The sequence below is a fragment of the Limanda limanda genome, chromosome 22 (assembly GCF_963576545.1).
Source record: "Limanda limanda chromosome 22, fLimLim1.1, whole genome shotgun sequence".
Classification (NCBI taxonomy): domain Eukaryota; kingdom Metazoa; phylum Chordata; class Actinopteri; order Pleuronectiformes; family Pleuronectidae; genus Limanda; species Limanda limanda.
Genome location: NC_083657.1, coordinates 4,780,323 through 4,794,745, shown reverse-complemented (window position 1 = coordinate 4,794,745; position 14,423 = coordinate 4,780,323). Strand labels below are relative to the sequence as shown.

The 14,423-nt window shown below is 41.8% G+C and overlaps 2 protein-coding genes across 2 annotated transcripts in view; both read left to right on the top strand.

The window, feature by feature from the left end:
* The first annotated feature begins 759 nt into the window (after nt 1–759).
* LOC132996310 (trichohyalin-like) lies at nt 760–10,222 on the top strand. Its single transcript, XM_061066652.1, has 13 exons — nt 760–846; nt 1,311–1,459; nt 1,550–1,614; nt 1,728–1,863; nt 2,016–2,369; nt 2,531–2,701; nt 2,821–2,878; nt 3,024–6,772; nt 6,860–6,966; nt 7,045–8,524; nt 8,669–8,770; nt 9,018–9,270; nt 9,512–10,222. Exons 2-13 carry the CDS (start codon nt 1,376–1,378, stop codon nt 9,529–9,531), a joined length of 6,579 nt encoding a protein of 2,192 aa, XP_060922635.1. The 5' UTR covers nt 760–846; nt 1,311–1,375; the 3' UTR covers nt 9,532–10,222.
* Nucleotides 10,223–11,388: 1,166 nt separating this feature from the next.
* Nucleotides 11,389–14,423, top strand: part of LOC133028705 (tetratricopeptide repeat protein 39B) — an 8,973-nt gene continuing 5,938 nt past the window's right edge. The window contains exon 1 of the mRNA XM_061095691.1: nt 11,389–11,638. Coding sequence (XP_060951674.1) covers nt 11,600–11,638 — 39 coding nt within the window. The 5' untranslated portion in view covers nt 11,389–11,599. The remainder of the gene's footprint in view (nt 11,639–14,423) is intronic.

The following is a 14,423-nucleotide window of genomic DNA, read 5'->3' as shown; positions in this document are numbered from 1 at the left end:
TTTATTTAAAAACGATTATATAAAAAGGGTTCATCCTCTATTTTCACAAGTTTATACCAAACTGCTCATTCCAGGAAATAAATTGCATCAAATTCAATGTTTTAGGTCTTAGTCTTAAAGACTGTGATTGTGAAACTTTATTGAAGATGAGACAATATAATCATTGATTAGTCCCACGACGAGGAAGGTTGCAGTGTTACAGCAGCAAGGGAAGTAAAGTAAAATGTATAAGTATAAGGAGTATAAAAAAATATAGATGGAATACAAACTGATATACACAGAGTAAACAGAATATGTACAGTGATATGGATTACACATTTACCATTGCATTGTACTGACAGAAATAAATATTGCAGAGCTCTGAGTTAAAGAGGTAAAGTTACTGCTAACATTTAAATCTCAAAAGCTTAGTGTTTTATTGTGCCTTAAAAATATTTGATAAAACAAATATTTGATGTGTTGTATTCATTATATTGTCTGTATGTTTGGGTTACTGTTGACAGTTAATTTGTGTTTATGGGAATAATGAAGCATTATATATGGGTAATGAAGAATAATCAGATGTACCGATAGTACATAAGTTGGTTGAACAATAAATAAATAAAATGTTATTTTGTGGTTCCTCCCCCACTCCGATTTTCCTACACATGGTACAGTCCAGCCACCCCCTCTCTCCTCTCTGATTGGTCCGCTCTAGCCACATGCCGGAACCCAGTGCAGATCACGTGACGGGAGCATTTCCTCCAACATGGCGGCCGGTCGTGGGTCGTAGCTAAGTAGCAAGAAGCTAAATGTTGTAGCCAGGAAACACATCTCTGATCTGACGCGACCGTCGCTCGGTTTCCGGTGAGTTTGCGTGTTTATTTCCCGTTTAACGAACAAAATGACGCAAGTGACGCGGCGCTGAGATTCGAAGCCTCCTGCTGGAGCTAACTGCGGCTAGCCGAGTTAGCCTCTGTGCTAACGAGCCTGTATTTGTAAACAGTGGGTGAACGTGCTGCTAAAACCGAAAGTGCGGTATTAACGAACTGTGACGTCACAGCAGAGCAAACAACCGGAACACAAAGATAAACAACTTTTATTCTGACAGAAAACCAACAGCCCAACTTGAATCTATTGTCTATTAAACTATGTTACAGCAAAAGGAAATAATTTGCACCAAGTTGAGCCAGTGCAAAACTTTTTATTACAGAGCTATGATGTGATGTAAGAAAGTTTTTAACCTTCAGTTGTGTTGAGAAGAATAAACGAGTAAAGACTTTGAGAGTAATCAGGTGAGTTAAACCTGTTATTGTCTCCTCTGTTTGCAGCTGAGCGTCCCACACACAACAAGTCGTCCTCAGGCCGCTGGTTCGATTCCCACTGAAACAGCAAGATGCCCGGGAAACACAAGGACAGCTTCAAACCAGGAGACCTGGTGTTCGGCAAGATGAAGGGCTTCCCTCATTGGCCAGCCAGGGTACGGACGAATCCCAACGCATACACAGAGATCATGAGAGATTATTTGTTGTTTATATATTTGATTTAATGTGTGTGTGTGTGTGTTCAGGTCTGCAAGTCTGACCAGGGAAACAAGAAGCGAGTCCCGGTCTTCTTCTTCGGGACTCATCAGATGTATGTACACACAGTTTCATCATTTACACCTAAGAACAAATCAACAGCGTGTGACTGATTGTGGTTCTCTCTCTCTCTCTCTCTCTCTCTCTCTCCATGCCTCCCCCCTTCAGAGGATGTGTCCCCGTAGAGAATGTCGTTCCTTACGTCGGGAACAAGATAAAGTACGGCAGCGGCGTTCGCATCAAAGGCTTCACTGAGGGAATGTGGGAAATCCAGAACACACCCAAAATCGGGACTAGAGGCAAAGTGAGTGTCCATCACCCTCTGATGTTAATGAGTCTAAGTTCATGTCTTATTTTATCTTATCATATTTATATAATCACTGATCCTCTTTATAGTCAGTTGTTGTCATTGATTCCTGGTTTAATATTTTTTTATATGCTCTGTTGATTTCACAGATACCACTAAAAACCTACACGCAGACGACACCTGCTAAACCGACGTCTGCAGCGAAAGCCACACAGGACAAAGTAAAAACTTCATCTCAGAGTAAACCCGTCGCTGTGAAGGTTGACAGTAAAGTTAGAGCTTCTCCGATCAAAGCTTCAAGTCAAGCAGAAACGGTTCCTACACGAGCCTCATCAAGATCCGCTCCAGAGAAAACGGCCGAGTCCACACAGACTCCTGAGAAGACTGCAACAGATTCCTCAGTGACGACGAGAAGAAGGAAGGTCGAGTCAGAGGTGACAACAAGCAGAGATCCACCAGCAGGGGGCAGCAGAATTGCAAATACTGCAAGGGACGAAAAGGAGGTAAGTGTTCAACATGAACCTGAATTAACACTATGTAACTTTAAAAAACATGTATAATAGTGTAATTATTTGAGGATTTCACTACAACTAAACCTGAATCAAACTTTCCTTTTGAGAGTAAATAACTACATGTTGCCTATCTTTTTTGTTTGTTTCTTCAGACGACAGCAAACGTGTTGAAAACAAAAATCTCTACAACGACCCCGAGCAAAGTTACAGCCGAGAAAAAAACTCAAGGTGCCGTCAAAGCTCTGACGACAGCGACAGACGACAAAGATAAAACCGAGGCGACAAGTCCCACTATGACCAGGAGCAGAAAAGCTGAGCCCAAGGTAAAAACACCGACCAATAGATAAACAAGAGAGTGTAACCATAGAAACAGTGATGAGTTTTAATACTAAAATGTTTCAGTGTGGGCGGAGTCTGATTTTTGATGTGTTTGGTTTTCCAGGTGGTTGCAGAGCAGCTCAGAAAGAGAACAGCTGGCAGTCCTGCAGCAAAACCTGCAGGTAACAAACACAACTTTGCTTATATATAACTAGACAAAGACGATTTATGATTCTATATAAAGAATCTATCCATAGACACAGAAGCCAATTCCCTCGTGCTAATAATCAATAATTATCTGATATATTCTCTGTTGTTTTTCTGCAGCTGGTAAGAAAGCGAAAAACTCTGCGACACAAGTGTCCAGTAATAACAGAGAACAGAGGGAACAGGAGGAGGAGAAGAGTGCAGCAGAGAGTCGAGGAGTTAAGAGGAGGAGAGAAAAAGAGGAGGAGATAAGAAAAGAGAAGACGACGGACGAGCAAACAGCAGAGGTGAAGTCATCTGAGAGACAAGGAGTGGAAAGAAAGGAAGAGGAGAAAAGAAAACAAGATGAAGGTGTAGAAGGTAAGAAAGACACGATGACGACAGAAACTCAAGCAATGACGACGAAGCCGGCCGAGAAAGAAAAGGAGGAGAAAATAATGGAAGGAAAGAAAGAGGAGAGGACGATCAGAGAAACAAGCGCAAAGATCGAAGGAACAAGAAGCACGATAGATACGGAGGCAACAAAGAAGGAAGATGAGGAAAAAAAGAAAGAGGAGATGAGAAGAATGGAGGAGGAACAAGCAAGGAAGCGGGAAGAGAGAGAGCAGGAGGTGATGAAGAAAGTAAAGGTGATGGTGAGGATTGAAAGTCTGGAAGAGTTGAAGAGAAAGACGGAAGGGAAGAAAATTGGACCAATGTCAGAGAGAGAAGGGAGGACGATGACGGAGAGGAAGAAAGAAGATGAGATCAAGAAGCAGAGGGAGGAGGAGAAAACAAGAGAAACGACAGAGAGAGAAGGGCGGATGACGATGAGGAGAACAGAGGGAGAGAGAGGACAGGAGGGAAAAGAAGAGTTGAAGAAGACAGAGGTGAAGAAAACTGGAGAAGCTGTGGAGAAAGAAGGGAGGATGACCAGGAGAACGGAGAGAGAGAAAGGAGAGAAGGGACAGAAAGAAGAAATGAAGAAGATGGAGATGAAAAAAACTAGAGAAGAGAGGATGACAAGAAGAACAGAGAGAGAGGAGGGAAATAAAGAAGAGATGAAGAAGATGGAGGTTAAGAAAACTGGAGAAACGTCGGAGAGAGAAGGGAGGATGACAAAGAAGGCCATGAGAGAGAAAGGAGGAGAGGCAAAGAAAGAAAAAATGAAGAAGATGGAGATGAAAAAAACTAGAGGAGAGAGGATGACAAGAAGAACAGAGAGAGAGGAGGGAGAGAAAGAAGAGGAAAAGATGAAGAAGATGGAGGTTAAGAAAATTAGAGAAACATCGAAGAGAGAAGGAAGAATGAGTAGGAGAACGGAGAAAGAGAAAACGAAATATGAAGATGAGGAGGAAAAGAAAGAAGAGAGGACAAAGACAAAGGAGGCGGAGAAGAAAAAACAGGATGGATGTGAAGAAGGAAAGAAAGAGGAAGTGATGAAGAATATGGTGGAGGACACAGCTGGAGAAACATCAGAGAGAGAAGGGAGGATGACAAGGAGAACGGAAAGAGAGAAAGAGGAGGCACCGAAAAAAGAGATGAAGATGAACGTGAAGGATACTGGCGAAACAACAGAGAGAGAAGAGAGGATCACCAGGAGAACAGGAGAGGAGGGAAAGAAAGAAGAGATGAAGAAGAAGATGGCGGTGCAGGATACTGGTGAAACATCCGAGAGAGAAGGGATGCCGACAAAGACAACAGATGAAGAGGAGGCAAAGAAAGAAGAGATGAAGAAGATGGAGGTGAAGGATACTGGAGAAATGTTTGGGAAAGAACGGAGGATGACAAGGAGAACAGAAAGAGAGGAGGAAAAGAAAGAAGAGATGAAGAAAATGGAAGTGAAGAAAACTGGAGAAAGGAGGATGACAAGGAGAACAGAAAGCGAGGAGGAAAAGAAAGAAGAGATGAAGAAAATGGAAGTGAAGAAAACTGGAGAAGGGAGGATGACAAGGAGAACAGACAGAGAGAAAGGAGAGGAGGGAAAGAAAGAAGAGATGAAGAAGACGGAGGAAGACAAAACTGAAGAAACATCAGAGAAAGGGGGGAGGACGACAAGGAGCACAGAGAGAGAGAAAACGAAGGATATAGAAGAAGAGGAGGAAAAGAATGAAGAGGAGACAAAGAGAACAGAGGCAGAGAAGAAGAAACAGGATGGAAGTATAGAAGGAACAAAAGAAGAGATGAAGAAGACCGAGGAAGACAAAACTGAAGAAACATCAGAGAAAGGGGGGAGGACGACAAGGAGCACAGAGAGAGAGAAAACGAAGGATATAGAAGAAGAGGAGGAAAAGATAACAGAGGCGGAGAAGAAGAAACAGGCTCGAAGTATAGAAGGAACGAAAGAAGAGATGAAGAAGACGGAGGAAGACAAAACTGAAGAAACATCAGAGAAAGGGGGGAGGACGACAAGGAGCACAGAGAGAGAGAAAACGAAGGATATAGAAGAAGAGGAGGAAAAGAATGAAGAGGAGACAAAAAGAACAGAGGCAGAGAAGAAGAAACAGGATGGAAGTATAGAAGGAACGAAAGAAGAGATGAAGAAGACGGAGGAAGACAAAACTGAAGAAACATCAGAGAAAGGGGGGAGGACGACAAGGAGCACAGAGAGAGAGAAAACGAAGGATATAGAAGAAGAGGAGGAAAATAATGAAGAGGAGACAAAGATAACAGAGGTGGAGAAGAAGAAACAGGATGGAAGTATAGAAGGAACGAAAGAAGAGATGAAGAAGACGGAGGAAGACAAAACTGAAGAAACATCTGAGAAAGGAAGGAGGACGACAAGGAGAACAGAGAGAGAGAAAACAAAGCATGAGGTAGAAGAAGAGAGGAAGAAGATGGAAGAGGAGAAAACTGGAGAAACTTCGGAGAGAGAAGTGAGGATGATGAGGAGAACCGAGAGGGATACAACTAATGATGAAGGAGAGGAGAAGGATGTGGAGAAGAAAAAACAGGAAGGGGGTGTCGAGGGGAAGAAAGAAGAGCTGCAGAAGACGGAGGAAGAGAAAACTGGAGTAACATCAGACAAAGGAAGGAGGACGACAAGGAGCACAGAGAGGGAAACATCAAAGCATGAGGGAGAAGAAGGGAGGAAGAAGACAGAGGAGGAGAAAACTGGAGAAACTTCAGAGAGAGAAGTGAGGATGATAAAGAGAACCGAGAGGGATACAACTAATGATGAAGAAACGATGACAACTAGAGAGAAGGAGGAGGTGCAGAAAAGAAAACAGGATGGAGATTTAGAAGGAAAGAAAGAAGAGATGAAGAAGACAGAGGAGGAGAAAACTGGGGAAACATCAGAGAGAGAATTGAGGATGACAAGGAGAACAGAGAAGGAACAAACAAAGGATGAAGGCGAGGAGAAGGAGGTGAAGAAGAAAAAAGTGACTGTAGGTGTCGAGAGGGAAAAAGAAGAGATGACGAAGAAGATGGAAGAGGAGAAAACGGTAGAAAAGCAGGAGAGAGGAGGAAGGACGATGAGGAGCACAGAAATGGAGAAGGAAAAAAGAAAGGATGAAGGCAAGGAGGGAAAAGAAGAGGCAACAAGGAGAAAGAAGGATTTGAAGAAAAAACAGGATGTAGGTATTGAAGGAAAGAAAGAAGAGACGATAAAGAAGAAGACCGAAGAGGAGAAAACTGGAGAACTGTCTGTGAGAGAAGTGAGGACGATGAGGAGAACCGAGAGAGAGAAAATGAAGGATGAAGGAGAGGAGGAGGAAGTGGATGGAGGTGTAAAGAGGAAGAAAGAAGGGATGAAGAAGCAGACTGAAGAGGAGAGAACTGGAGATACCTCAGAGAAAAGAGGGAGAACAACTAGGAGCAGAGAAAAAGAGAAAACAAAGGATGGAGAAGAAGAAAAGGAGAAGGGCGGATCTCCTGTGGAAGAGGAGGTAAAACTAAAATATAAAGAAAAAACTTGTATGAAGAAGTATTAAAACATTTCTGTGAATTTCAAGGAATTTTCTTTTTATGTGCAGCAACAGCGCCACCTGGCGGCCAAGAGGGAGAAATTGTTAAAATCTCTGCGAGGTCTGATACAGGAGGGAGGAGGAGCGACGAGGAGGAGGGAGAAGACGAAGAACACGTAAGAAAAACGCACACGCATCAGTTAAAGAGAGTTTGTTAGATAAAGTGTTTAAGTTTTATTTTGTGTTCATATCAGGAGAGTCGGGGACTTAGCAAAGAACATTGAGATCAAAAAGAGAGAAAGTCAGAGGAGCGTGAAAGACCTTGGAAAGGACGAGGAGAGAAAGATGGAAAAAACGACAGACGTTAAAAAGAACGAGATGAAGACGTCCGACAAAAAGACAACAGCGGAGAAGGCAAAGAGTAAAACATCAGGAGAAGTGACGACGAAAGAAAAGCAAAGTGGACAAAAGAACGAAGACAAAATGAATGTGGAAGGAAAGAAAAACGAGGGCGTGATCGAGAAAACAGGGGAGGAGAAGAAGAACGAGGAAATGCAGCAGCAGAAAAATGAAGAAAGGAAGGAGGAGAGAAAAATAATCGGAAAAATCGTGAAGGCGAAGCCTGGACAGGGAACAAAGTTTCAGATGAAGACGATGATGGGAGGAACACTGGCGGTGGCGTTGGAGGATGACAAGAAGAAGAAAGAGGAGAGGACGGACAAAAAAATTATAGAAGAGAAAGAAAAGAACTCAGAAAAGGTGACGGAGAAAGAGAAGAAATCGGAAGATAAAAAGATGGAATTGAGCTCAGATGTTGAGAGTGTTTTTGAAAGAATAAGAGCAATGGCGGATGACAAAAAAGAAAAGAATACAACAGAAGAAGAGAAAAAGAAAGGCAGTGATGAAGAGGAGAAACGAAAGAAGAGCAGTGATGAAGAGGAGAAACGAAAGAAGAGCAGTGATGAAGAGGAGAAACAAAAGAAGAGCAGTGATGAAGAGGAGAAACGAAAGAAGAGCAGAGATGAAGAGGAGAAACGAAAGAAGAGCAGTGATGAAGAGGAGAAACGAAAGAAGAGCAGTGATGAAGAGGAGAAACGAAAGAAGAGTAGTGATGAAGAGGAGAAACGAAAGAATAGCAGTGATGAAGAGGAGAAACGAAAGAAGAGCAGTGATGAAGAGGAGAAACGAAAGAACAGCTGTGATGAAGAGGAGAAACGAAAGAAGAGCAGTGATGAAGAGGAGAAACGAAAGAACAGCTGTGATGAAGAGGAGAAACGAAAGAAGAGCAGTGATGAAGAGGAGAAACGAAAGAACAGCTGTGATGAAGAGGAGAAACTAAAGAAGAGCAGTGAAGATGAGGCAGCGCTGAAGAAGAGCGAAGAAGAACAAAAATCAAAGAGAGCGACTCGGAAATCTCAGGAGGAGAAGAAGGAAAAGGAGGTGAAAAAAACAAGAGGACAGAAGAAGAAGGAGGAGAAGATCGAGAAGGAGGCGCAGGGGAAAGACGAGAAAACCCCAGATCAAGCGAAGAAGACGGAGCAGACGCCACAAGATGAGGCAGAAACCAGCAAAGAGGCAAAACCAGAGAAGAAGAGCGCAGAAGAAAAGAGTGACTCAGCGAGAGGGAAGGGGGTGGAGGTGAAGAAGAAGAAGAGTTCGACCATGACGCTGACGGACTCGACTCTGCACAGAATCCACGGGGACATCAGGATTTCTCTGAAGACCGACAAGCCGGTAACACAAACACACAACTCTACATCCTGTTTATTATTACAAAAGCATTTTAAGGAAAGATATTCTGCTCATTCAGGTTGATCTCTTTAACGAGTGTTATACTGTTAACTGTAAAATTAATTATGTAAATGTGTTTCCTTCCAGGACCTGAGGAAGTGTCTGACGGCGTTGGATCAGCTCAGTATGGTTTACGTGACGTCTCAACACGTCCAGAGACACAGTGAGCTCATCGCCACGCTGAGAAAGGTACAAACGCACAATCTAGTTCTTTATTAACTAACCCGAACTAATATTAACTAATTCAAGGTAATTCAAATGGAGAATTAGCTGCTATTTTGTCTCCCATCAGATGAAATTGTAGTTTGTGGATTTAGAACAAAACGAGACATTTAATGACGTCTCCTTTCGGTTAGATCTGTGAAATAAAGTTTGATGAAGTATTCTAATTTGTTTTTGTGTGTTTTTGTGTGTTTTGTGTGTTTTGTGTGTGTAGATGCGTTCCTACAGAGCGAGCCAGGCCGTCATGGACAAGTCCTCCATGCTCTACAACCGCTTCAAGAACACCTTCCTGGTGGGGGAGGGCGAGGAGGTGGTGAGCGCCGCCTTCCTGCGCTCGCTGCTGGAGGAGAAGCAGCGGGAGGAGGCCGAGAGGGCGGAGCTCTGCAGGAGGGAGGGAGGGAAGGAGGTGAAGGAGACGTCGAGTAACGACGGAGGAGGGGAGGAAGAAGAGGTGCAGAAAGAAAATGGTAAAAACATTTGGAATTTCACCTTGTTTGATTTGTTTTTATTCCATGATGATGAATAATGTACTTTCTCACACAGTAATCATGACAATTGATAATTATAAAGTAATTTATATTGTTTGTAAAGCGTATGAATGAAGTATTAGTTCTTAGATAAGATGTTTTACTTTGTTTTATTTTATCATTAATATCGAATATTTAGTCAGCAGTATATTGACGCTTATTGTCCACTTGTCCCCTCCAGCTCCAGTGGACCTGTCCTGATGGGTCAATGCTCTTGAAGTCGCCTGGACTGAACCATTCCCCCGCTGAGGGGTGTCGATGTGAATCCGTTTCCCTGACAATGAGAATGTGCACAACCGTTTACCTCATCACACACACGCACCAGTTTATCACCTGCTCAGATGCTGGTGTTTATTTCCTGTAAAGTTTGTTCATCTTTAGGTGTTGTTCATGTTTACGTGTGAACTCTTGTTAACGTTCAATACGCTTGTACCAACTTGTGTTGTAGACTGACTCGTACTCACCAGGACAGTGTTCATTCTTCTTCCACTAAAACACTCGTTTTTAAGTTGTATTTTAATCCTGTTTTCCTCAGAATGTTGGATCAGGACAGATGGCTGATGGGAAGTCTGGTTTTATTCATCATATGCATATTTTTTATTCATCAGGTTGAACGTTACAACAGCAGATTTGAAGCTGACGTTAAAGCATTAATCAGCCTCATTAAAACCTGAACGTTCGTACTCACACTGCTGCGGTGGATGTAGTGCCTTGCTCATAGGCACGCCACAGCAGGTAACAAAGGGTTGTAGCTGTTCAATTGAAACACTTTGTACAAGTTAAATGTTTTATTGTGTGTTTTCTTGTGACCCAGTGAGATGTTCCTGTTCTTCTTTAAATGTCTGTTTTGTACATTTGTAATTTTTACCTCCACAAGTTTTTTAAATAAAAGTGTTGCACAAACCCGATGTAGCACAAAGAGAAAACACCACACAGACGTGACAACATCATATGACATCATGAGGACAGTTCTCACAGGCTTGGGCCGGGGGAATGGAAAGGGGAAGGAATATTCATCTTATTATGGGAATTCATGTGGCAGGAAATGGTTCTATTCAGGGGGTTTCAAGATCTCAGTGTAATAAACCAAAGCATTAGTGTGCAATAGAGAGATGTAGTAAAAAATGTAGTTAGTGTTCATCTCCATGTTGTTAAGATGGCCCTCACCGATTTTGAAGTTGATCTGATAAAAGCTTTGGGAGGAGTTCTTTAAAATATACAAAGTGTAAAATGGCCAAAATTGCTATTAAGTCCAAAATGAAAATCAATAGATAGATAGATTACTTTATTCATCCCCGAAGTCGTCATAGCAGCCGGTATATTTGAATACGATAAAATATAATACATTAGAATAAAATAAAAAATATTGAGGTAGAAAGAATAAAAACAGAAACTGAAAAAAGATAAATAGGTAGATAAGGTGCAGTGGCAAGATGATGGTTTTGATTGATTGAATATTTTATTTAAGCCTCGGAAGACACATTGAGGGATAAGACCCTCATTTACAATGGTGCCGAGGGTACAATAAAAAAGTTGATACATTAAAAGTTAATACATTGAATAAATAGGAATGAAATAAATATGCATATATATATATATACACAGTAATACAAGGTATAAAACAATTAGTCAATAAAATACTATGGCCAAGTCAACTAGTAGTTACAGTCACTTGGTAATAGTTCTGATGATATGATGGTAATGTTATTGTTAGATAGTATATAAAAATAGTACAGTATATTTAGTATATAAAATAACATAATATATATTTATATATGATAGTAATTATACCAATTTAATAGCAGTATATAGTAATAATGGTAAATATAATAATAATAACATGTACACATGTATAAATATGTGTATATAGACTTATATATACAAAGAATATACAAAGAGTATGATATAATATGATATGATATATAGTCGGTGCTCTGGCCCTAAATATGACATTAAAGAAACGTGGTCATAGTCTCTCCCTCTCTTCCCCCCTCCCTCTCTCTCCCTCCCTCTTTCTCTCTCTATAGCTGTCAGTGTGGGGGCGGAGCTACGGGAGCCTGGAGGTGTGTGTTTTCGTTGTGTGTTTCCGCAGAAAAAAAGCTCATTCGGCGGAGAACCGAACCCACGGCCCGTCACCGACACACGGAGCCGAACCGGAGCCTCGGTACGAACGATAGAATCCGGTGTTGGGGTCGAACAGCTGGAAAACATCTGGAGGCGCTGGGACATGAGGAGCCAGCTGCGGACCTGAAGGAGGACAGCCACTGACATGGCCCACGTAGGCAACGGAGCGGGCGCAGAGGAGGAGGTGGGACCCCCCCATTTATACATTATATACTTTATTAATTTATGGCTATATTTATTCAACATCATTGTGTTCCTATATATCCCTGAAACATATTGACTCAAACGACTTTATGGTAATAAATTAATAATATGTCTGTAATGTCAGTGTAGTTGTAGTGTTTCTATATTATTGTTTTGTGTTTGTGGTTTTATGTTATTTATATCAATTAGGTTTATATATTATATGAAATCATCCTCTGATATCCCACATTCATTCTGTTCCAGGCTGTGTTCAGTTTATTAGGAACACCAGTCTGGTCCAGTCAGCTGTTTTCTACTCTAACCTTCATGGTTAATGAAATGTGATGGTTCTTGTGGAGGCCACAGTTTGTTTAACTGTGACTCTGGATCCAAACAGATCTATTGATGTGTTTGGATCGATGGATCTGCATTGACCTGTTGACCTCTGACTTAACTGCATTTCACAGTTTCCCTCGCTGCCTTCATTAGCAGCTTATTCCCCTCATCACATGATTCTCTGACAGGGACAGACCATAATGTCCCTGCTGTCTTCAGTTCACTGTCACTCTGCTTCATTTCCTCACGAATGTGTATTTACATCTTCATCAACCGACTGCTGACCATTGTATTTAAATACCTGCAGTGTATAATCAGATTTAAGTGAGGCGACACCATCCGTCCTGTGTGTTTGTGTATGTATGTATGTATGTGTGTGTCTGTGTGTGTGTGCGTGTGTCTGTGTGAGTGTGTGTGGGCGGGCTTATGTAAATGAGAGATCTGATTTCAGCCACAGACTGTTTTCTACACAACAAACACAGAAGACTGAGTGAGAAGACGAGGGTTGTTTTCTGAGGCTCGAACCTACATTCAGGTTTATTCTGATGCAGAACGACTGAACGATATGAAAAACATCTTCCGGTTACACAGTGCTAGGTGATGTCCATGGCAATTCAGGATAGTTGAAATGATGCAATAGGCTTTCCAGGTTGATAAATCCTTGCATAAGTGTCTATGGCTCGTAAAAAGGTATCGATGACCTTGAGAAGCTGTCATTTAGTTGGTCATCAGGATCCATAAACCTGTCCTAGATGTTTTATGAGGGAATTTTAGTAGGTTTGAGCTTTGACGTGGGACCTGATGAGAATACATGAGTCATGGAGGGTTTTTATTACTTTACAGGAAATGTGTTGTGTTTGCAGAAGCTCTACAGACTCTCGACTCTTCATGTGGACGCTGTGGAGTCTGAGTGTTTTTGCTTTTCTGCCTCATGTCAGCTCATCTCCTGGTCTGAGCTCACAGACCCTCCTCTGTCAGCCTCCATGCGTCCAACTCATCTTATTAAACAGGAATTCAGCTGACTTGGGTTGAGCTGTGAGGGATGTGGGACAAGCTGTGTTTAAATAAAAAAACGTAGACACTGTGGAATGTTTTTGTCCAAACTCACTTCTGGGCAACGCAACAATAAGTAACACAAGCACAGACCGAGGTCGTGTCTCGAACGTTCTGCTGAGACTGATGAGGATTCATTTATTCTTAACTTTGACCTTTTGTCAATCTCTGACTCTTACAGCTCCTTCTGTTCAAACACCACAGGTATAACTGGAATGTAAAAAAACACCCCGAGGGTAAACACAGCACAGCTTCATACAGTTTACATTGTTGACCAAGGAGCAGCTCAACTCTAAAGAATAAAACTGCACCTTGCTTATCAGCACTTCAGTATAAGAGTCACCCAGAGTCGTTGCTACAGATTTAACAAAGAACACCTGAAGTGGTTTCAGGTTTATTTGGTTCACTGAGAAGAATCCAGAGGTTTGGGAGAAATGTAAAAGCTCCTAAAGGCTTGAAGCGCTTGAAGATGCTTTGGATTCCTCAGTGAAATTCCACTCAAATTACTTAGGGAATTAGAAAGAGCTTAATTTCTGGGCTTAGAAAGCTTAAGATTTTTAGGTTTTAGCATTTGCTTTCTTATATATTGAGAGGATGTGTTTGTAGCAAAGGTTTTGTGCATTTAAGGATGATCCATCAGTCAGGGAGGGATTCCTCAGGTTCTCTAAGTGGGTTTTAAGGCTCTTGAATGTTTTCAAAAGTTCACAGAAAGAGTTTAAGTTTGTTTTTTGATAATGTTTTGAGGTATTTGTATCATTTGACAGGTTTTAAAGGTCGGCGAGGGAAGTCGAGTCGTTTGTTTGGGAGTTTCCAGCCCCCCCTCCGTTGTTAACGTGTCCCTTTGGTAATTGGACACAGTAAGTTGGTTCTGACTAATTGATAAGAAGCTGCTGCTGTCACAAGAGAAGCTCCTCTGACTTTGACCTCTCCGTGTGTGTAATTACACACAATGGATGCTTTTTCCTCAACTCTTGTTTGCATCCTGGAACCAGGTTACACTTTTCATTAAGTCACTGGAATATATCACCAAAGTTTAAAGTCACAGCGGCCTCAGATAAACCATCAATAAATTAGTGAACACAACTTGTCCCTCAGGTAAATGTTTTTAAACTAAAACGACGTTGTTTTAGCTCTGTCTCAGAAATCGTCCACATTAACACACCTGAAAACCCATCACATGACCACTCAGGTATGTGGTGTAAACAGGAAGTAGATTGTCTCTTCTGCAGTCGGTCTCTTAGATACAGAAAACACTCTGAAGGAGGAAGGAGCAGAGGGTGAAAAGTGAGAGCAGGGGTTTATTTTCGTGGAGGGACGACGAGGTGGAATATTTACTGACAGGAAGTGTTAGCAACGCTTTGTATTCACCGCTGGTAGTCGAGTCATGTGACGAATAA

Excerpts from the sequence above, each read along its gene's own strand:
- LOC132996310 (XM_061066652.1), top strand. The coding sequence starts at position 1,376 with ATGCCCGGGAAACACAAGGACAGCTTCAAACCAGGAGACCTGGTGTTC. Across the intron at positions 1,864-2,015 it reads AAATCGGGACTAGAGGCAAA|ATACCACTAAAAACCTACAC; the intron begins GTGAGTGTCCAT and ends TTGATTTCACAG. Across the intron at positions 6,773-6,859 it reads GATCTCCTGTGGAAGAGGAG|CAACAGCGCCACCTGGCGGC; the intron begins GTAAAACTAAAA and ends TTTTATGTGCAG.